The sequence below is a fragment of the Microtus pennsylvanicus genome, chromosome 5 (genome assembly GCF_037038515.1).
Source record: "Microtus pennsylvanicus isolate mMicPen1 chromosome 5, mMicPen1.hap1, whole genome shotgun sequence".
In the NCBI taxonomy this organism is placed as follows: domain Eukaryota; kingdom Metazoa; phylum Chordata; class Mammalia; order Rodentia; family Cricetidae; genus Microtus; species Microtus pennsylvanicus.
Genome location: NC_134583.1, coordinates 131,407,532 through 131,431,107, shown reverse-complemented (window position 1 = coordinate 131,431,107; position 23,576 = coordinate 131,407,532). Strand labels below are relative to the sequence as shown.

At 41.3% G+C, this 23,576-nt stretch overlaps 2 protein-coding genes across 5 annotated transcripts in view; one reads left to right on the top strand and one right to left on the bottom strand.

Annotated features, from left to right (window-relative positions):
• Positions 1 to 1,851: 1,851 nt before the first annotated feature.
• Positions 1,852 to 13,076, top strand: Smndc1 (survival motor neuron domain containing 1). Of its 2 annotated transcripts, XM_075974382.1 has the most exons (6): positions 1,852 to 1,984; positions 3,109 to 3,228; positions 7,577 to 7,719; positions 8,295 to 8,456; positions 11,028 to 11,181; positions 11,847 to 13,076. In XM_075974382.1, exons 2-6 carry the CDS (start codon positions 3,109 to 3,111, stop codon positions 11,982 to 11,984), a joined length of 717 nt encoding a protein of 238 aa, XP_075830497.1. In that variant the 5' UTR covers positions 1,852 to 1,984; the 3' UTR covers positions 11,985 to 13,076. The 2 variants fall into 2 exon arrangements, with proteins under 2 accessions (XP_075830497.1, XP_075830496.1); XM_075974381.1 differs by lacking the exons at positions 1,852 to 1,984; positions 3,109 to 3,228 and adding an exon at positions 5,741 to 5,924.
• A 6,121-nt stretch (positions 13,077 to 19,197) lies between these two features.
• Positions 19,198 to 23,576, bottom strand: part of Mxi1 (MAX interactor 1, dimerization protein) — a 66,661-nt gene continuing 62,282 nt past the window's right edge. For all 3 annotated transcript variants that reach the window (XM_075974377.1, XM_075974380.1, XM_075974378.1), the window contains exons 5-6: positions 23,174 to 23,345; positions 19,198 to 20,891 (exon numbers count right to left, since the gene is read on the bottom strand). In XM_075974377.1, coding sequence (XP_075830492.1) covers positions 20,728 to 20,891; positions 23,174 to 23,345 — 336 coding nt within the window. In that variant the 3' untranslated portion in view covers positions 19,198 to 20,727. The remainder of the gene's footprint in view (positions 20,892 to 23,173; positions 23,346 to 23,576) is intronic.

Genomic DNA, 23,576 nt, shown 5'->3' with positions numbered 1-23,576 from the left:
AAACCTGAATATTTTTTAATTTGGCTTGTTGTGATTTTTGCATCGTCAGAGAGCTCGCGTTAGGAAAAATTCCTAACACAAGCATCATCTAATATTGTCTATGTTCAAATTCTCACACAGTTTTCTGTGTGTAGGGGCTGGTGGTGCCAGGACCTTGATCTTGTCAGTCAATGCACTGCGTTTTTTCACATCACTAGCCTGGCCCGTCCAGTAAACATCTACACACCACATTATTACTTCTTGGCTGGCTGGCTCTGCAGATAGGCTTACTGTGTAGCCCTGGCAGAGCTGGAACACACCGACCGGTCCCAGCCGTCTTCAAACTTCGGTTGATTCTACGTCTGCCTCTGGTATACTGAGACTAGGCACATGCGCCACCAAGCTCGTCTTTTTATCTCCCAATCTAAAACAGCCCTTTCCTTTTAATAATAGCATGACTTCCTTTTCTGCCGCTGTGATAAAACAGCATGAGCAAGGCGACTTAAGAGATTTTATTTTGGCTTATGGTTCTGGAGAGTGAGTCTAAAATGGCAGGGCAGACGCGACAGGCCAGCATGGCAGCTGCAGCAGTTCGTTGAGAGCTGGTACCATAAACTGCATACAGAGTAGAGCGCTAAAGCTAAAGTGGCATGCAAGTCTTTCAACTCTCGAAGCCTGCCGTCGGCGCCACACTTCTCCAGCCAGGAAGTATACCTCTAAACCGCCCCAGACAGTACTGCGGATCAAGAGTTTAAATGCCCGAGACGATGGAAAACATTTTTCATTAAAACCACATTACCCTCGCCAGGCGGTGGTGGCGCTCGCCTCTAATCCCAGCACTCAGGAGGCGGAGGCAGGCCAGACTGGTCTAGTGAGCAAGTTCCAGAACAGCCAGGGCTACACTGAGAAACTCTCTCAAAAAACAAAACAACAAAGAACCCCACATGACTCTTGAATAATCTGAGTCAAGAGAACGTCCACATTCTAGATGTGTGGTTCTTTCCTCACGGCCATTCAACATGTTCCTTTATGCTTCTATTTCCTTTAAACTAAAAGACTTGATCATATTCCTTCACGAGTGACAGCCACTCATGTTCAATCAGTCAAGAGGGTCATAAAGTCAGGTTGTCTCACAATCAGTGGTGCTGCAGTTGACCACTGGGTAAATAGGTGGATGCCAAATTTCATCACTGTAATTATTAATCGTCCCTGAGATTTGGTGCTTCATACTTGTGTGCGATACCTTGACCCTGTAAACACCCTCTTTGTCCACGTGGCTTTTAGCGTCTATGGATATTGTCGAAGCACCTCAAACGGTCACTTTTCCCATGCCATCGCTCCAACGCCCTTTACTGCTATATTTATCTTCTGTACAACAACAAAACAAAGCTTCCCTTCTCTTGACTTACAGGGTCTCAGGCAACCCTGCTTGGCCTGACACTCGCTAGGCGGACCAGACTGGCCTCAGATTCACATCCGCCTGCCTCTTGCCTCCCCGGGCTGGGAGTGAAGTCGCGCCTTCACGCCCGACCCGCTCTCGGAACTAAACCCCTTCCCCATCGCCGCTGGCCGGAAAGGCTCGCGAGTCTACGCCCCCACACTAGCGAGCCACTCGCCGCTCCCACCACAAGGCGGAACTGACGTAAGACGAGCCGGCACTCTGCGCCTGGCGCAGTCCAAACACGTCACTTCCTGCCCATTAGGCCCGACCCACTCCGCCTTCCGAGGCCGCAGACGCCGGCCGCTTAGAGGACGCCGGGAGTCACGCGACCCGAGCGCACGTTCGCGAGAGTTTGTTGGCCTCGCGAGATCTCCCTCGCCTTGTCTATTCCTCTTGCCTGAGCCCGGCTTTTCTCCCCTCCCCCCTCGGCGCCGGCGGAGTTTTTCCTTTTCCGACCGAATCTTCTCGTCGTCGTGGCTATTTTCCTTGCTGCAGCTGCCCCTGCCGCCGCTGGGCTCGCTTCCCCGGCCCCTGCCCGCCGTCCCGTCCCCAACCCCGTCCAAGGTAACGAGCCTCTGAGGGAGGGTCAGGCCTCGCCGGGGCCTCGGCCTGGAGTTGAGACGGAGCCCGGGCGCCGGCCTCGTAGCGGGGTCCCGGCGCGGGCGGTCCGTGGAGTCGGCGGGGAGGCTTCTGCGGGCCGAGGCGGCGAACGTGGCCGTCCTGGGGAACCCGTCGGGTGGGGGAGACGCCCGCGCCCTTCCGAAGAGGTCCACTGTGAGGATGCTGGGCTCCGTCGTTTCCATGGGAGCTGAGGCTTTGAGTTTCCTGGTCTGACATGATGGACGGGATTATGGCGGGCTTTGGAGTGCTGGGTGACCGGGAGGAGAGGTGCCTGCCTTGTTTGAACCTTTCGGACTGGAAGCGTCTCTCCGGATTCCAGGCTTCCGGTGGACAGGAGTGTTCCGGACATGGTCCCCAGAGGACCCGTATGTTTGCGTGCACTCTAAGGGAGGGTTTAGCTGTGTCTCACTTTGTAGGACGCTGAGCTGAGTTTGTCGAAAGGCGGGTTTCTAAGATTACCTATATGTGAACAGTGTGTGTTTTGGGGAACTACGCACACTTACAGTTGAATGGTAAAGAAAGGGATTTGTGTAGTTCCATCTGAGTTTGGAAGTCCGTGCTAATTTTTCTGATTTTTGACTTCTCCAGCTTTTAAGAAGTACGTCGAAGTCTTCATTGTTGAGCCCCACACTGCCTTCCTAGTTCAAAGAAATCACTTTTTTTTCTTGTAGCATACTGTCTAGGGGATCTTTTTGTATAAAATTTATCTGACGTCTTTGTGATTTATTGCTTTGAAGTTTGTGGATTAGCTAAATCTGAAGAAAGTAAAAATGAATAAAACTTCGAGTTGGGAACAAAAGTGATTAACTTAGGCAAGTTAGAGGAACTTTTTTTTTTTTTTTTTTTTTTTTGGTTTTTCGAGAAAGGGTTTTTCTGTGGCTTTGGAGCCTGTCCTGAAACTAGCTCTATAGGCCAGGCTGGTCTCGAACTCACAGAGATCCGCCTGCCTCTGCCTCCTGAGTGCTGGGATTAAAGGCGTGCACCACCATCACCCGGCTAGGGGAACATTTTTGTAGCTCGATATTTGACTTAGTTTTTTTATGGTCTTTGCTTTTCATTTTTCTCAGATGTCCGAGGATCTAGCAAAACAGTTGGCTAGCTACAAAGCCCAACTCCAGCAAGTAGAAGCTGCTCTGTCTGGAAACGGAGAAAATGAAGATCTGTTGAAATTGAAGAAGGACTTGCAAGTAAGTATAGGTGGACTGTTGTAGCTGATGCTGTTTGAGAAGAGTATTTGTCTTTTTCAAGAAGGCACTCAGAGCAACTATGAAGATGCTCCCTATTTGTGTAATATATGTACACCTGTATACAGACACCGAGGCTTCTAAATTTGCTTCCTCCATTTGGTGTACATCAAAATGAATGAAACACTCATGGGTTTGTAAATCTTATGTGTGCTTTTAGGATTTCATGATAAGAAGCCTTGCAGCGGTTTAATTTTTTTTAACACGTTGGTGAGGAAATGTAGTTGAAAAGGTAATACTATTAGAGGGGGAATTTATCGCCAGATTAAGGTCCTTTTTGATGACACAGGATTATTTGAAAATGAAATGTGGCCTTATTTTTCAACACTCATGGAGTTTACGTTTTATAAAAACACATCATGATGTGTTTACACAAAATGTGTACAGAGATAGCTGTCTGTCTGGGTGGGTGGGTGTTATGTGTTTGAACTGAAGACTTGACTTTGTAGTTATTGAGCCTTGTCTAAGTTGGACTGGAGTGAAAAGGCGAAGATAGGAAGTATGAAACTCGGAAGGACATGTCCCGAAGGGCTGTGGGACAAACTCTGCTTCTTTTATGTCCCGTCTGATCAGTCCTTTATCTTCTTGATGGCCATTGATACCATTGGGCTTTGCTAGCTGTATACACCTTTAGGAAGTGTACTCAGGGAGCAGAAGAAGGCAGAGCTCTGAGTTCCAGGCCATCCAGGGCTACACAGTGAGACCCTACCTCAAAACAAAAAAACTCCACAAAATTTCCAAGTACAACTTGAGAGGGCTTAATAGATTTGGGATTCTGAAAGATCTCATTTGTAATTTAAAATGACTTGGACATTTTCAAACACTGATTCTAGACTTAAAATAGTGTAAATGTTGTTTTTTTAAAACAAACTATGTTGGATAATTTTACTTTAATAAGACTCTCCTTTGGTTATAGAAGCCAGGCCAGTGGGGTGCATGTGCCCTTCAGTAAGAAGAGGTGTTTAGAAGACACTTGCTCACACTCCCAGGGCCTCTGTAAACATAACCCAAGTGCTTCCTGCCTGCCCCTTTGATTTGCTCACCTGTACTGAGTATGAGTTGACGCTGAAGGGACAGAGGCACACTAACCTGCCCCGTCAGCAGAGGCTGACGTCAAACAGTCCTGTCTCTTGAAAGAACACGTGTGTGCTGCTGGGCACTGGGTGCTCTATGAAGAACTGGTAGACGGAGAGGTGGGAGTTGAGTTTCTAGCAGCATTACCACCAGGTCTTTTTTAATGTTTCCAGGGTAAATTAGAGTATGGGGTCAGCTATTTTGATATAAAAATCTATAGTGGAAAGTATGTAGGGAGAAACCATTAGGGTAGAAAATAGTATTTACCGGAAAGGCTTATCTAGGGCTCAGTTAATAATAATAGTAATGATCTGGAGACTGAGGCTGTAACTGCTTACAATAAGAAATACCCTATGGTTCAATTCCCAGCACTGCAGGGAGAAAAAGTCAATAAAATACAAAAAACAAATCAAGCAGATTTCTGTGTGTTTGAGCCAACTTTGTCTACCTAGCGGGTTCCATGCCAGCTGTGGTGACATAGTGAGACTGTCTCAATTTAAAAAAGAAAAAAGGCAAAGCAATAATGACTTTGAAGTCATATATCTGCGAAAGTATCCTCTTTTCTATAGCCAGTTAGAACAGCACTCTCTGGTATGGTGACTGTGTTCTTTGCTGTTCAATGGCACTTACAGCTACTAACCACACGTAGCTGCTAAGTAATTGAAATATGGCCAGGGAAACTGAGGAGATAATTTTTTGTTTTAAATAACTACAGTTTATTAATTATTGGATGTTGCAGATTTAGAAGCTTAAGTACTAATAATACCATAAATATTGACAGGATAGAATTCTTTATTTGGCTAGTCTTCATAAGTTTTGTTTTTTTCCCCTCTTATTTCATTATGAGAAGTTTGATTTTGGTTACTAGGTATGGTTTGAACTGAAAACTATTGGAAGATAGAAGTTATCACTTAAGATTAGGTAAAATTATGAAAAATATTTGAATATATGCTTCCAGCCTGGTTGTTTGCATTGAAGCTAGGAACTAGCTTCTGTTTGGTAGAGGTCTCCCTCCACCTACTTGCTGCTTTTAGGGACATCCTTCTTGTTATTTAAATCTTGTTTGGTTGGGTTGATTTCTTTTTTTTTTTTTAAAGCCTGTGGCTTCTATGTTTTCTTTTGGGGTGGGGCTATCATAGTGGCTTCTAATTCCTATGTTTATTTTTTCAGTAAGGTTTCCATGTTTCTGTCTTTCATATAGAATAAAAAATTCTTTTTTTATTTAGAAGAGAAATGGGTATAGTAAAATCAGATTAGCTAGCTCTTTGATTCCCCAGGTAGTCTATAGTAATCACAAAACTAGTCAATTTATTAGGCTGTGTTGCTGAGTAAACTGTTGTAAAGGAGGCAGGGGTCAAGTCACTTGTCTCATATATTACAGTGGCTCAGCATCCCCGAAACGCCTTCCTTCAGGAAGCAGTGCTTGAGTGCACCCCTTTGACCTGCTGATATGTAGATCACAGCACCTGATGCTCCTGGAATTGCCGGTTACTGTAACCGCTGCCCATCTGTCAGTGAAGGAGCAGTTCCAGAGCTCAGACTTGGGGGAGGAAAAGTAATTCATGGTATGTACCTTCAAGGACCCCTCATATATAAACCAGCTTCTTTAACACTTTGGTCCATACACATGTGAAGACAGATTGAGGTTCATTATGAATTACTGGGAGGGACGTGTAAGATGACAAGAGTTCCAGGACTTTAGAAGTAAATGCCCTGGATTTTCTTGTTTATAAGAAAGGCCATTGTGGCACAGGGTTTTGAAAATTATGCATAGTTTTTCAGGATTCTTTTCTTTGAAAGTGGTGGGGAAATAAATGTTCTGTCAAACCTGAGACTTCTTACCAGAGGTAGAATGCATGTTTGTGCTTTAATTACATGATCCCTGGAAGGAGATGCGAGTATTTAATGACTTTGTGGGCTCTTGAGTCAGGGCTGTTGGTTTGTATTCCAGGCTCTAAAGATGGTTAACTGAGAACAAAATTGGGTAATTTACTCTTCTTTTTGTATATATTACTGGAAACTCTCTTGCTTTTTTTTTCTTTACATAGAATTGTTTAATTAAATATTTGAAGGCACTTACATGATTTGTACAGGACCCTAGGTTCAGTCTTGAGTGCTGCAGGACTAATGAATATAAAGCTAGGCATCACCTCCTTAGGGGTGGGTTCTATTGGGTTTCAGCTCAAATCCAAGTCTTAGTAGCTTTTTTAAATTCACAAAATGACCTTTCTCCGGGTACTTAATATTCTTTTTTCGCCTGTCTGTCTGTCTATCTATATCTATAATTTTGGTTCAAGTATTGGTTTTTTTAGAAGTAGCCAGAAAGATTTAGAGTTTGCTTTTGCAATATTTGTCTTCAAACATAGAAAATGATGTTTTAAGTGTAACACTGTGGGAAACCAGTAGGCAAATTCTTTGAAAATCAGGTAAAATGTATGTCTGTATTAGAGTAAGAACGTAGCAGATAAGTAGTTAAATACCTGTTCATATTTTTGACAATATTTTAGCCACCCCTATCACACTTGAATCGAACTAATACACAGAAGCCTGGATTAGAAAGTACCTGCCACCCAGAGAGGCCTTTGTAGGTTAGTTACGTGCTTTTTCTTAAAGTGAAGCTGTGCTACTGTTTGCTAAGTAGGTGTAGGCTGTTTTAGCTCTAACTTGGTAATTAGTACTTAAATGAGGTGAAAAATTACTGGTTTCTTTTATTTATGTTTTACAGTATTTTAATAGAAATTGATATAAGTACAAACATTGTGTGCTTAATGAGACTATTTCCAGTGTTTTGGGAATTTCATAAAAGAGATGTTGGTTACACGATTGATATTTTTGCCAAGTAATGCCCTATAAAACTGTAGTTGCATGGAAGACACATGCTGGTTGTAAAAGTAACCTTGAATCAGATTCAGTCTTTGATTCTCACTGTAGAGAAAATGGTCAGTCACAAAAGGCATTTAGAAGTCAGAAGTGGCTAAAACTTGTCTAGTTTTTAAAGTTGAAGATGCCTATGTAGGCTTAAACCACAGTTTCACTGTTTATTAGGGTATAGTGCTGTTCCTCAGTCTCTCTATGGATGGGAAAACAGTATTCTCAAAAGCACTGAGCTGTATGTGTAGCGTACGTAACTGCTTTGTGATATGAGAAGTGATGCTGTAAAACAAAAAAGTAGTTGACAGTATTAAATTACAAGTGTTACGGCTTTTGCTTTCTTTAGGAAGTTATAGAATTGACCAAAGACCTTCTGTCAACTCAGCCTTCGGAAACTCTTGCAAGTTCAGACAGTTTTGCTTCTACTCAGCCTACTCATTCATGGAAAGTAGGGGACAAATGTATGGCAATCTGGAGTGAAGATGGACAGTAAGTGTAGAAAAACAACCCTCTAACTATAACATGAATTAGTAAGATACAATGGTAAGATGCTTTTATTCAGCTTGGCCTACCCTATTTTAATCATCTGTGTCGGTAATGTGATTTATAACACTAGTGTAATTCTTGGGTGGTTGCCATTAACAGCTTAATTTTAGATTTAGTTTAAAATTTGGGGAGAAGAGTGGTTTGGATTCTGAAGGAAATAAAAATGAATGGCTGTTTTCTAAAATATTCTGACTTGTTTCTCCTCAAGTTAAAAAGTGAATGCTGGTAATTTTATTGCACTCAAGTGCATACATTGAAATTAATCTTTTAAGAACTAGCTTTTCTGAATGAGATTAAGTATAGCGAGTAGATGTGTAAGGGATTTTTCTGGCAAAATTTTTAATTAGGGCTTTTGATGTCAGGTGCCTCGCTTTAAACCTCTCATCATTTTGCTAAGAGGGCCATTCGATTGCAGAAGTTTATTTTAGAGACATGATAATTGAGTCACTACAGTATAAGTCTTGTAGGCTGAGTACTAGATCTTTACTCACCTGCTTACAGCCATGATATCTTTGCAGGTGTTACGAAGCGGAGATCGAGGAGATAGATGAAGAAAATGGCACCGCTGCAATCACCTTTGCTGGTTATGGCAATGCTGAAGTGACTCCGTTGTTGAACCTCAAACCCGTAGAAGAAGGAAGGAAGGCAAAAGAGGACAGTGGCAACAAACCTATGTCAAAGTAAGCGACTTCTGTTTCCCCAAGACGGGCTGGCTCGTTGTATGTCACAGGCTAGCTTGTGCTCCTTGGTCTTACCTCAGTCTTTTGAGTACTTGGGTACTTAAGTAAGTGCTTAGATTACATTTGGCCAAAGTAACTGACTTTAATGTAGCATTTTAGGGTTTCCCATTTAGGTGCTTGAAGTAATCTGCAAAAATAACTCATTCAGGCTACATTGGAGTGAGGTTATAACACTGTTTAACATTGTTTTACAGATAGGCAACATCAGATCAGTATGTGTGCCTAGGTAAAGTGGAGGCTATACTGATGTATTCAATAAAGAGGGCACTACACTAAAAATACTGTATTTCTGTAAGTTGGGTCCTAGGGCTAAACCACAGTGGAGACTGACTGCCTTGAGCCTTGTACCTGCTGAAGCTATATTCAGAAAAAACATATAAGGGAGTGTCTTAGGGATGGGGACGTAGCCTAGGTGTGGAGCCTTTGCCTAACAAGTATAATTGTACCTAGTACCGCAAAAGTTGTTGGGGGGCGCATAAACAGTGAAGTATAGAAATTGTGAAGGGACATAGCAGTAGTTTTAAGGGGACCCAAAAAAAAAAGATACCATGGTTACCAGGACAGTGTCCTTACGAAAATAGCATCTAAACTAATAACTGAAACAAGGATTAGCAAAGTAAACAATGACATTGGATATATATGTTGTTTTGCCTGACCCATCGCTATAGTTGATGGTGAACAAACTAACATATGCCTCGTGTGAAATAGCGTGTAACAACCTTAGCCTATTCACTTAAATCTCTGAAATGCCTGGGAGGCACGTCTTATTCACAGAAAAAATGTGGCAGGTACAGAAGTAACAAAACCTGTGGTTAAAAACCTGGGGCCAGCAAGTAGAAGTTATTAGATAACAGCAGTCACGGTCAGCACTTGACAGCCACTTCTGAGTCCCTGTGCTTATTTGTGCATGAATGCAACCTTACTGCCATCACTGCCTTGTCTTGTCTCCTTCCTTCCTTCCTTCCTTCCTTCCTTCCTTCCTTCCTTCCTTCCTTCCTCCCTCCCTCCCTCCCTCCCTCCCTCCCTCCCTCCCTCCCTCCCTCCCATGTGTAGCCAATAAAAATGTCTATGAATTTGCAAGAATTTCCAAAATTTAAGTTGCTACGTAAATGTTCTTGAATTTTGAAAAATACCATTTGTTAAAATAACATTTAAACACCTTGAATAAGGAAATCAGATTGTAAAATCTTGTTTAACCTAATTTGTTTTATTCTTGCCTTCTTTATAAGGAAAGCCACTTAGCCTCATGTTGATCGTTATTTGGTACAGGGGAATCAGGATCTCTTAAAAACCTTTCTTTTCCTTTTGTCAGTTCATGTAGGCAAGCAGAGTATATTGGTAGCTTAGGCCCTGGTTCTACTTGAATCCTAGTTGTGGACACCCAGGGTTTTGCTGTTGGTCATCACAGAGAATGCTGGCTGTGCCACTCTTCCGATCTCTTGCTGTCTTCCTTCAGTGTTGATGAAATAGTTTATCTGCATTAAATTACTTCATACACTTTCCCAAGTGTCGCATATATTTTACCAACTGTATTTTTAGAAATTGGTAGAGTTAGCCAGCCATTAAGGTTGATTTTTGTTTCTTTTAGATGGGTTTCATGTGGCCTAATCCGGCCTGGAACTCTATGCTGAGCAGAGGCACAACTTAAATTCCTGATCCAGCTGCCTCCAACTCCCAAGTAGTAGGGATTATAGGCATGAACGTGCATCAAATATTCATATTCCTAAAGCACAGCTGGCAAAAACGGTATAAAACATAAAAACTCTTGGTTGGAAGATTTGTTTTACAGCTGAGTGGTGGCTCACACCTTTAATCCCAGCACTCAGGAGGCAGAGGCAGGTGGATCTCTGTGAGTTCGAGGATAGCCTGGTCTACAAAGTTAGTTCTAGAACAGCAGGGCTGTTATAGAGAGAAACCCTGTCTTGACAAACCAAAAGAAAGATTTGATTTACATTGTAATAGACCGAAGTGGTGTTTTGTTCTTTGTCACTTCTGGCAAGTGTTGTGTCTGCCTTTTATAAAAAAAAAAAAAAAAAATGTCTAGTAGTACTCAGTGGTGATGTTTGATTTCTATTTATTTATTGTGTGGATTCATGTGTGCACTGCAACATGAGTGGAGGTCAGGGACAACTTGAAGGAGTTGATTTTCCTTCTGCCTTGTGGTTCTCAGGCTCAAACTCAGCTTAACTCATGAGGCTTGGCTTGGTGGCAGATGCCTTTACATGCTGAGCCATCTCTCTTTAGCCCTGTTTTTATTTTTGTATGACAGACAGCTCTGGTGTATCCCAGACTGATCTCCAGCTTGCCAAGGAGGACTTTGGACTTCTGATCCTCCAGTGACCACCTAGCATTACAGGCATGCTACCATACCCAGATTTTGGCATTGTTTTTTTAATGAAAAGTTGTACTTTCGTTAATAAATTAGTATGTAAGTTTTACTTTTGCACTGTTACAAAGAAGTGATATTTTAAGTTTTAATTATTGACATTTATGTCCGGGTTTTCCATACAGAAAAGAAATGATTGCCCAGCAACGTGAATATAAAAAGAAAAAAGCTTTGAAAAAAGCACAGAGAATAAAAGAACTTGAGCAGGAAAGAGAGGACCAGAAGGTGAAATGGCAGCAGTTCAACAACAGGGCTTATTCTAAAAACAAAAAAGGCCAGGTTGGTATATCTTTCATCACGTTGTAGATCTGAAAATATAACTGTCATTACAATAACATCTAAATGAAGAAAGGAGGTATAGGTTTTCCAAAGGGCACAGTTTTAATCAGTTCTTGACTTACAATTCTTTTAGGTAACCATTAGCCACTTTATCTGATAAACGAGTTTATATCAGAAATTTTTAAGACTGTTTGGTGCCTTCAAACTTCGCAGAAAATATGCAGAGCTCTGCTTTTTTTTAAAAACAAACTTTCATTTTGAGCATTTGTTTAAGAAAGCTTTTAAGTTCTCTGAGTATGCTTTGTTAGTTAAAAAAAAAAAACTGTAGAATTCAGCTACTCAAAATAAGGATGACCTGATGTTCACCCATAGCTTGGCTTTTCATTGTCGTCCATGCTGCCTCAGGATGTGGCTCCTGGAGAGCAGTGGGACAGGGCACCACAGTGGATCTCACCATCAAATTCATACCCAAATAAACAGTTCATATTTAGGACTTTGAGAATGAAAACCTACAATCTTGAGACAGATAAGCTTTATATTAGTATGCAGTGATATTTTCTACAAAAGCCATACATTTTGTAAATATTGGAACTTGAATGTATTTTAGCATTAAAGGTTGAGATTTGGTTTCACACACTAATCAGAACTGGTTCTTTTGTTCCCAGGTAAAGAGGAGTATTTTTGCTTCGCCAGAAAGTGTAACCGGCAAAGTTGGAGTAGGAACTTGCGGAATTGCTGACAAGCCTATGACACAGTATCAAGACACATCTAAATACAATGTCAGGCATTTGATGCCTCAATAATGAGAAAAACTGTTGGATTTCATCTCTGCAGGGCTTTACATTTACCTTTTTATTCTTATATTTTTCTAAAGGTAAATTATTTGCTAGATGAGTAAGGAAGATACATTGTTGTCATTGTTTGGCTTTGGTAGAATGAAACTTGAAGACATTTGATAACTGCTCTCATTTAACTTTTCATTACTACTTACCACAGTTCCCTCAGAGTTTGTTGAACAAGGCAACTTTTCTAGGTAGATGCTGCTTAAATCAGCACTTAGATGACTTCGTGTACTTCAGGCCCCTACTTAACTAATGTTGAGTAGACATTTTGCAAGTCCTAATTTGGAGTTTTCAGGTGCTTTGCACTTGATGTATCCCAGCAGTTCATTGGAACATCATGGCAAAATGCCAGCCTGCTAAAGATATCTTCAGTTTGATGATAACCTGGCCATTGTCCAGACAAACCCAAGCATGGGTTAATTTATAAATGACAGGGTTTAGTTTGAGGTTTTTCCTTGAATTCTTTCCTGGGCCTGTTAGGTCACTTCCACAATTGACTCACCTTGTATTTTTTGGTCATTGAGTTTGAATTTTATATTAAAAAACAAACCATGTGTAGGATGTGCTCCCCTTCTCTCGTGTTTATTTGGTGTTTTGTATTGTTTTTTTCTTTGTTGATTTTTCACTTGTGGTAGTGCTTCCATTTTGGGGGAATGTGTAATGTTTATATGGGAAAACAAAAAGCTGATGTATAGCCCTGTATACAATGTAGATACTATTTTTGTAAAAAAAAAAAAAACCAAGGCTAAATTAATGAACAAGAGTACTGAATGTTTCATGATTGAATTTTCCTGTATTTCTTGTGCATTAATCTGACCATAATTTCCCTGTATATTATGTTCATGTAGCTGAGTTTGTAATTTTTATTAACTAGATCAAGTTGCCAGCATTTGTTGGTATAAGTGAGTACCACAGTTATCCCAAGTTGAGTTTAAGCCAAAAACACAGATAGAAAAAGGGTCTTCCTGTTACTGGAAGAAGACAATTTTTAGGGTGTGTGTTAATTTCAGTTTTGTATGTTTAACTTTAATAAATAAAGTGTTTTTAAATCTCCAGTGTGTTAACAAAGGGGTGGAATCCATGGCTGCCAGCCTTGGTGTAGTGAGCCTTAGTCTTGTACACAGAACTACTACAGAAGAGAACGCTGCGTCTGAGAAGTGTTTCATAAATCCCTAAGAATTCCTTCATTGGGTATAAAAAAATTGAATCCTAAAGGATTAATGAGTGTGTATTAAACTTTTTAAATTAAATTTCATGAATTTTGACTTAGTAAACTAAAATTTTTCTGACAGTGGTGAGGTAGAATACTTTTTATGATTTTCTTCATAAATAACATGACAGAAGACATGGTTAAGACAGAAAGGGGGCTTCTTGGGCTAAGGACAGTGGTATGTTTAAGACCTTCAGTTCCCCACTACCAGGGCTTGGGGGGGGGGGGTAGCGGAGAACTCCTAAAAGAAAGTTTTAAATGATGTAGTAACAGTTGCAAGGAAATCCTTTGAAAACACAGTAAAATGGTTTGATATTGCCTTAGTATGCTAGAACAGTACTTAGAACAATAACTGGACCATTCTGCCTTAAACAGTGTACCTGTATATCTTTTCCTTAAGGGCTTTGTCTCAGAAAAGGAATAGAAGTAATTTTACGTTTGTTCTGAAAATAGGTGTACAATATAGAATCAGCAGCTTGTGTCAGAGATGAAATGTGGCTCTTTGGACTAAACTAAAAGTTATAACCCGGAAAGATGACCTGGCTGTTACATGCTAAAGTTGAAAAGATTAGGACCACTTTCCAAATAAAGTGGTTATGCTCTCTGTATTCTAAAAATAAGTGGGAACCCTAAGTGTAGCATGTTTTGTTACAAACTTTTGAGTTTTTTTTTGTTTGTTTCTGCTTTTTGGAGACAGGATTTCTCTGTAGCTTTGGAGCCTTGGTGCCTGTCCTGGAACTCACCTGTAGACCAGGCTGTCCTTGAATTCACAGAGATCCATCTGCCTTTGCCTCCCAAGTGCTGGGATTAAAGGCGTGTGTCACCACCGCCCCACAACTTTTGAGTTTAAAGCTGAAACTGACAAACTGAAATTCAAATACTGATTTGTAGCTCTTTAAGTAGGTTACAAGTATCTTCTCAAAGCTTGATTAACTTGAAGTTGACCTATAATAGTCCAAAAATTAGTAGCCAGAAATTTAACAATACCACAATTAGCAAATGCTGTTCTAATTAACATGTATGTAGCAAGACTTACAGAGCATATTAGAAGAGGAGAGACTCGAACCAGACTGCTGTTGGAACCCTGACTCCACTTACTAGCTCTCTGTAACTTTCTTCAAGAACCGGGCTTACATATTCAGAGGGAGGGACACTATCTGACATGGATGTGACACTGTAAGGATGCCTGCCATTTACTGTGGAATGACGGTGACTTCCTTTACTCAGAGTTGTAGTGCGACCATACATGATACTGCTAGTGAAATGTCATCAAGTAAACCCTGACTTCATTTCTACGCTAGAACACACTCAACGGGGATGTGGTGACGTTTCTAATAAAAACTCAAGCAGTCTTGCCTGGGTATTATTCCAGACTTGCCCAGGCCAAAATAAGTGCTACAAACACTGTAGGTAATTCTGCTGTGCACCCTTAGCTGAGAACTAGGCTGTAGGTTAAATAAGAACAGCTTTGGTTTCAGAAGAAACAATTGAAAGCATATTTAGTGGCATCTTTATTAGTCTAATTATGAAGACTAGGTACCAAACCAAAAGGCGTCAAATTATTTTAACTCAAACTTTAAAAGTACTTGTTGGTGTGTGTCCATCCAGTATAGTTTTAATGTTGTGTGCTGGGTTTATTTCCTTGAAAATACCAACGGCTACCTCTTAAAATAACAACAGGACAGATGACTTACGACTTGGGTTAGGAGTTTCTAATTTACAACTAGACATTTCAGAGGTGAATAATATGTTGTACATCAGCCAAAAATGTACTCAGAGTTTGATTTGGCTTTTTGCCTAGCTTGGATAATAACTGAAATATTAAAATGGAAGTATGTTTAAACCAACAAAGTTTTGTATTTAAAATAATTATAGAGGTTCAACAGGTATCTGCTCAGTCGTATTATTTTTACTATGGAGCAGTCAGTGTAAGCAGTAATTTATAAATCCAAGAATATATGTAAACATTTTATCTAGGATTTTTGACTTGTAAATTGAAGAATTTTTGCTGCAGTGAAGAGGGAGCACACCAGGCAATTCAAGAGCTTTAACAAGAAACAGTAGCCTTGTTCCCTTTCCTGTTATTAGAAGTACACAGTATGTGTGTAGGCGGAGATGTGATTCTGAAACTGATACTACAGATGGGACGTAAACACTTGTCCAGCCAATGTATTCGTAGACACTTTCCAGGTCCTCAGCTTACCTGAAGGTGGTTCTTTGTGGCTGAGTGCAGTTCTGAATAGGTCTAGTAGTAACAACTGAAAATTGAGTTAACACCAAATCTTAGACCTTAGTCGTTTAGTTCCCACAGTAAACACTGGTAGCTAATTTGTGTTACAGATTAGTCTTTTAAGAACATAGCTAAATGAGCTGTTAAACTCATTACAAAGGTTGGCTTTTAAGAGCTACTTTCTCTGCTTGAGGCCCATAGCCTCACTTTGCTAGTTCTGTTCTCCATGGTGAAACCCAGAAGCTCGTCTCAACCCGTGTTTACTTTATACAGGTTTTTTAAAATATTAATTTATTATGTATACAATATTCTGTCTGAATATTCTGAAGGCCAGAAGAGGGCACCAGACCTCATTACAGATGGCTGTGAGCCACCATGTGGTTGCTGGGAATTGAACTCAGGACCTTTGGAAGAGCAGGCAGTGCTCTTAACCACTGAGCCATCTCTCCAGCCCCAGGTTTTGTTTTTTGAGACAAGGTTTCTCTGTAGTATGTGTTCTTTAGTTTTGTAGGAACACACTATGTAGACCACTAGCCTCAGGATCTGCCTGCCAGTGCTATTTTGAGGCCTGCACCACCACATCCAGCCTAAAATGCAGCGGAATTTCTGATGACACCCTTACCCCCCTCCCCCAAAAAAGGATTCAGGCTTGGAGGAAACAGGTGACTCCTATATCCTGGAAATTAGAATTAAATCCCAAGATCAGCTGCTAGGCTACTCTTTACTAGGTGGTAGCTGTCCAGTTTTTCATCACTCAGAGTAGCAGAAGGTTTTGCCTGCAATTTGTTCCTTCAAAAGCAGTTAGGTTTGTTTGGCCTGACTTCCAAAGTATGAGATACTTGTCTATTCACAAACTCTGAGTTATTTTTTTAATGTATGCCTTAGAAGCCCTTTATGGCTTATGCTACATTTTAAAAACAAAAACAATGCTGTTTTTCTGTTTCTGTTGTGAACACCAAAAGTTCAGTTATTGCCTTGGCAGTGAAATTTCTAAGCATATCCATGATAAAGAAACAGAAGAAACTCTATAACTTAAGTCTGTTGGCCGATTCCTTTGTCAAGATGCCACCATGTAGCCCAGGCTGGTCTCTAACTCACTTTATCACAGAAAATGACTAAGCTTTTGATTCTCCTGCCATCGCCTCTCAAGTGCTTGGATTACGGGTCTGCATCGTCTCACTGGTTTATGGGATGCTGGGCATCAAGCCCAGCGGTTTGTACGTACTAGCACTTTATTCAGTCCAGTCGGCAGTGTTTATAAAAGTATAGTGTTTTACTTGTGCTATTAGTGATAAATTATGGCTGAAAAAGTAAAATTGTCTTTAGTGTATTGGGTGGAAGGGCATTTACATAAAGCCCCCGGTTCAACTGGGCAAAGCCAGAAAAGCAATTTACTGTCAGATCTGGTGCACAGATGACAGTTTTCCTTTATAGCCGAGCATATCACTAAATATTAACTGGGCACATTCAGTGATGCAGTGGTCGTCATCACCGTAGAGCAGACTCAGCCTCTGGTCGGGTTTACAAAAACATGATCACTATAATGCAATAAATTTATTTTACATAATCTTTTTTTTTTTAAAAAAAAGCATTTAAGAGTCAGCACACCTTTAATCCCAGCACTTGGGAGGCAGAGGTTGGTGGATCTGAGTTTGAGGCCAGTCTGATCTACAGAGCGAGTTACAACACAGGCTCAGAAGCTACACAGAGAAACCCTCTCTCAAAACACAAAGAAATTAGAATATAAAAATTTTAAGCCAGGTCTATAATCACATCTATTTGGGAGTTTGATGTAGATCATTTGAATTAAATACAAGTTTAAGAAACAGGACTTTATTTTCTGTAAAATTGGGTCAAAATAAAATTTGACATTTAGGGATGAAGAAAATAGAGATTGCATTCATTAAAAAGAAAAAAAAGGTGGATAGTGCTGAAAAGATAGCTCAGTTGGTAAACTATTTCCCTTGAGAGCAAGGGACCCGAGCAGAATGCCTAAACTCCACGTGTTTTGAAAAGCTAGAGTGAGCCAGGCATGGTGGCACACATGTTTAATCCCAGGACTCTAGGAGGCAGAGGCGGGTAGAGCTCTGAGTTCTGGCCCAGCCTGGTCTACACAGTAAGTTTCAGGATAGCAACAGTGAGACCCTGTCTCAAAAACAATTATACTAAAAATTGAAAAAGCCAGTAGGCTCAAGAAGGTTGGAGAATAGATGGCTCAGCGGTTAGGAACACTTGCAGGTTCTTCCACTCTCAGCCTCCACACAGGGCTTCACAGTCGTCTGGCTCCACGGAATCTGATGCCCTTTTTTGAACTTTATGGGTACCAGGCATACCTGTGCAGACATACATGCAAGGAAACACACGCACACACAAAATACATACATGCGGAGTGTTAATAATCCCAGCAGAGACTGGACTGGGGCTTGCTACCCAGCCTTGTCTATTTGGTAAGTTCCAAGCCAGTGAGAGGCAACCTAAAAAAAATAATAATAATAAAGATATGTGGTGCTTAAAGAATGATTGATGCCCACGTTGTTTGGTACACACACAGCTGCACATACCCTCACATGTATGTACATGATTACCTCTCGGTTTCCTTTTAGCACTACAGCTTTCTAAGGGCATGGAAGAATACCTTAAATAAAGTTAATGAGGCAGTGAGATCTGCAGACTTTTTGCATGTGGTAGCCAAAGAGATTCCCAAGAGGACATCTCTGTGACGTTTGAAAGCCACTATCATGCCAGGAAAGTACTAGTTGGGGGGATGGGAGGAGGTGAAAATTTTTAATAAAAACAATGGAAGTACTTGCCGGGCTGCAGAGCTGGGTAGACACTTCTTAACTGTACAGAGCAACAGGAGCTGTCACATACTATTACTTCTAAATTTCTGATGGAAAAGCAAAATGTACTTAGGAGATAATTACCTAAAGATGTGGGCACTCAAGTAATTATTCCGCCTTCACAGATAAGGTATTAAAAAAATAACTCGAGTATTATTTGGTTTTTATTTCTTGCACAACTTGGCTGTAAACTAATTTGTCTTTTAAAGAGTTAATACTTAATCACACAACCTACCCGCGTCCTCCCTCCCCAAGAGCAAACCTGGGGAAGTAGTGTTGATGTATGTGTAGCAGGTTCATAACAAAGGCTTCACAGCCCACTGTCCTGTATATACAGAAAACAGCAGCACCTAAAGTTGCCTGAGTGATGTTCCAAATTCTTGTCCTGGACTGAAAATGTCAGTCATCTTGGGAACAGAAGGATGAAGCTGGCTGGGTGTGAGAACGCACGCCCTTAATCCCAGCACCTCAGTGAGTTTGAGGCCAGCCTAGTTACAGAGTGAGTTCCGGGACAGCCAGGGCTACACCGAGAAATCCCACCTCTAAAAACCAAACAAAACAACAACAAAGAATGAAGCCATTTAATGGCTTCCATTTACTTTCACTAAGAGAAAACCCAAAGGCGTCGAATACACAGCTGGGGGTGGCTGGAAGGGAAGCCTCCGCACAGGAAGCGTAGTGGGTCTCACACCGTATCTAGGCATGCAGTGTCTCACATCTGCTTCAGAGAACTTCACCCAGACAGCACAACCGAGAAAGAAGTACTTTCAGAGGCACAGAAGGAACATGGGTGAGTAGTGTGTGCTGAGGCCTTATGAGAACAAGATGGTACAGCTCATGTAGGAAACAAGCTATTCACAAGAAGACAGTCCTGACATTAACACACAACTCAACTGCACCGCTAAATATGGTTGTTTTTATTTTCTTTTTCCTTGCCCAGCCCTATCTAAACATAAAATAAAACTACAGGACTGAAATTATCAACCCATTAAAATCAGCAATAAGTTATGAAAATCATAAAGCTTTTTTTTTAAAGTAATTAAGGGTAGTTAAATTATTTAAAGAATACAAAGTCCAAACAGCTGGGGGTAAGGTCTCCAGAAAGGCTTCCCAGGGCCAGGCAGAGGCCCAGAGAAACCTCAGAGTTTGAAAGACAAAAAGGGAACACATGACATCAAAGTGCAGGCTAGAAAGTTCACTTAGAAGATAACATTTCTGAAAACGTCGGTAAGAGCAACAGTAGCACCTGCACAGTGGGTTCGTGAGGAAGGAGACCGCCTGCAGGAAATGCGACAAGTGCTGAACTCAACTATGTTAACTATGATAGTATGCCTACTATGGATAGCAGATGGTTAGAAGCTGGTAAAGGGGAATGCTCCTAAAAGAAAACAAAAACAGCATTGACCTTTGTCTACCCCGCCCAGACCTCATTCATTCTGTGCACTATAAAGAGTGAGGTGTGAGGTGTTTTATCATTATCAAATGCTGCATCAAAATAGATGATTTTCCCCACGTGTTTTTTCCACTATAAAAGACATCTATGTTTACTTATGGACAAGCTTTAAAAAGATGCCATTTTGGTTTTCAACACATATAAACAGTTATCAAAATCTCAAATAAAAATGCTGCCGTGGCTCAGACCTTGGCCTGCTATGCTGCGTGCACAACTCTTCAGATCGGCGCAGACACAGAGGCACATGGAGCTTTTCCTTCTGTGACACAGCTGTCATGCATGGGCTGCCCCTATGTTGCTGAAGGGTGCGAGCGGGCGGTTGGGTGCCCTAGTGCTAACAATGCAGGTAAGGTTAGCTGGCTTAGCATGGAATCCAACAGAAAGCTGAGCTGCGTGATGATCTCTTTCGAAAGGCTTCATGGGAGTCTCTCCTTCTGTAGAGCACGAAATGAGCTTTTTAAAAATTCATTTTTTTTTTAAAAGAATTGATCATCCACAGGCTTCATGATAAACTGAGGCTGAGTTTTAAGAGCTCTTTAGCTATCCAAGATTAATGCCTGATTATCCTGTCTTTTCCTTACTCTAAGTCTGATTTTGTTCCTAGGGCCAAGAAGCTCAGGAAGGGTTCATAACCCCACCCTTAAACGTCTACTCAACACAGCGTGAGCAAACCAGGAAAGGAGACGGAATCTCCACTGTCCTCTTACAAGTCAACTAAGTCAACTCCAGATAATTACACGTTTCCAGCTGCTGTTAGGAACCGTATTCTTTCCAATATATGAGTATTTGTTCTACTGGGGAGGCTCTACCCCACTTTTTGTTAAGTATTTGCTTAAATACAGGTCTTCTGACCCTTTTGTTCAAGTATGGTTCTGTTTAGTTTTGAAGGAGACTGCGTCATGAACCCAATGGAAGAGGCGGTACTGAACTGGCCCGGTGGGTGTCGCCCTGCACTGCTGCCGTGCTGGGCTCTAGGACGCGAAGGAGAGTTTGACACTGGCACTGGAGTAGCCCTCATCACTCCCAATACTCTGCAGGCTGCTGTGGTCATCAATGTCACTGATGCTGGTGGTGCTTATATTGTCCACGTCTCCATGGGAGAACTCTGTGCTTTCAACGTCCACTTCAATCTCCTCTGCAAAAGCGAAAACGGGGGGGAGAAGGGAACATCAGGAACCATATAGTGCACTTTCAAAAGTTAAAGGTTATTCCATGAGGTCATCAGAGATCTCTTCCACAAAGGGGAATCTAGTATACAGAGGTGGTCTTAATTTAGCAGCAAGTTTACTAAAACCCTCTGACGCCAGGCCGTCTGGACCTCCCGCTGAACGCCTTGGCCTTTTTGAGAATTAGGACTTAATATTAAAAGATCCCAACCCAAGTGGTTTAACAACATCTGTTTTGCATTAAACCAAGAACTAATTCACAGCGTTGTTTATTAATCAGGCTTGCTTTAGAGGGGGAGGGGGGAGGGAAAATAAAAGATAGAAAAATGTATGCTTATGCATCCAAATTTTTGGTGATATCACTCTACAGACGGATCTATGTCTATGATTCATTGTAAGGAATTCTATATATTTAGAAACAAAAACAAGTCAACCATTAAAGTGTGAGAGATTTGCTTTTAATTTTCTTGCATCAAGTATAGCCTCAAGCCATCTCCATGTGTGTGTGTGTGTGTGTGTGTGTGTGTGTGTGTGTGTGTGTGTGTGTAAGAGAGAGAGAAAAATGCTTGAAACTGAACCAAATGCCTCAAGACAAGCAAGTGCACAGTCCTCAAATACAACCTAAATTACATGGTGCATAAACCTGGCCACACTCATAATATACATTTTAAAACCAAAAGGAAGTCAAATATTTTTTCTCATAGAAGTAGAATTAAAATCTCAGGACTTTTCAATACTCTTCTTTCTCAAAACCTGATGATTTACATCCAACCATAAAGGAAGAACAGCAGAACACTGCTGTCTGCTGTCATCACTATTGGATACACACGCCGTCCTGTGCTCCTGAGTACATGGGGAAATTTCCATCAAAAGGAGAAATCAGTCTTAAAAAGAGAGAGAAGAGAAGAGAAGAGAAGAGAAGAGAAGAGAAGAGAAGAGAAGAGAAGAGAAGAGAAGAGAAGAGAAGAGAAGAGTTGAAGCCAGGCGGTGGAGGTAATCCCAGTGCTTGGGAGGCAGAATTAGGTGGATCTCTGTGAGTTCAAAGCCAGGATCCAAAGCTACAGAGAAACCCTGTCTCGAAAACCAAACCAAACAAACAAACAAAACATTGTCTAATATTTTAAAATTCTCAAGATTTCTTGAGTTCTACTTTCCGAAATGTCAGGTTAAATATCATCAGAATTCAACTGGGCAGTAGTGGCCACGCCTTTAACCCCAGCACCCAGAAGGCAGAGGCTGAAGGAACTCTGAGTTCAAGGCCAGCTTGGTCTACGGAGTGAGTTCCAGGACAGTCAGTGCTACACAGAGAAACCCTGTCTCAAACAACAAACAACCATCAGTATTCCGTTCTGGGGGTATGGTGTAGGGCTGAAGGTATACACAGATCAGGAAAATTCAAACCTTTCTTGGGTGATTTCTGTTCTTAATTTTGTCAAAGACAAACGTTCTAGAACACATGGAAGAGAAATGGTGTGATACTCTAAAATACACAGATAAAACTTAGTATCACAAACAGTAAGACATCATTCTCTCTCCCTGACAATGAACTGAAGGGCACAGTATCACTGCTGTGATGTTTCCTGTCCTGAATGTATACCCTCAACCTAATAATTTGAAAACACTAAAAACAATTTCTGGGCCTGAAGAGATGGCTCAGCAGTTAAGAGTACTGACTGCTCTTCCAAAGGACCCGGGTTCAATTCCCAGCACCCATATGACAGTTCACAGCTGTCTGTAACTATAGTTCCAGGGGACCTGAGATTCATGGCAAAACATCAAAGAACATAAAAACAAAAAAAACAAAAAAAAAAAACAACCTCCTCCCCCGCTCCCCCCCCCCAAAAAATTCAAACTGAAGTATGCTCTATAAAGAGACTGGCCAGTGTCCAAAATACTTCAAAAGACATTTGTGGCAAAATTAATAAAATCTGGACAAAGCCTAGCATTTTCTCAGTGTTAGCATCTTGGTTTCAGTAACTGTGAGAAGGAACTGAATGAAAGGTAGATAAGAACTATGTGTTTTCTGTAAGTCTAAAATTCTCTCAAGCGGACAGTACAGACACACACGCACGGCAGGTCTGTAGCAGACCGTGTCTGGTGCACACACCTACAGCTGGGAGTCGGGAACGCTGCTATGGGAGAGTTCGCTCCTATCGACTTCACACATGCTACACGGTGGTCTCGGTCTCCAGCACCAGGAGAGCAAACGCTAGACCGTGAAGGTGCCCGCAGGTCAAGGGATGCTGCCTACCTCGCTCTGAGTCCGAGCGGTCGGAAGAGATAGTCGACCCGATGCTATCCATTCGTATCCGCTCCGTCTCTTGAGGACCCTGCAGCTGTTCCAGTCGCCGCTTTAGAAATCTCTGTTCTCGTTCCAAGTTCTCAAGCTGGTGCTGGCTCTTCCTTTCAGCTTCTTCAAGTTTCTAAAACAATGAAATTTTATTTATTTGTGTATAGTCCAGTCTAAAGCACTAAAACTGATTTCTGCTTAACATTGTTCTTTGGCAGAGAAAATATGAACAGATATCCATCTACACACACATACATATTTTGGGTATTTATGTGCCCTTGTGTATATAAATATGGAGAAGCACTTACTGTTTTAAACACAAAAATGTCCTTTTTGTGTACAAGTGCTGCATAGACTACTTGAA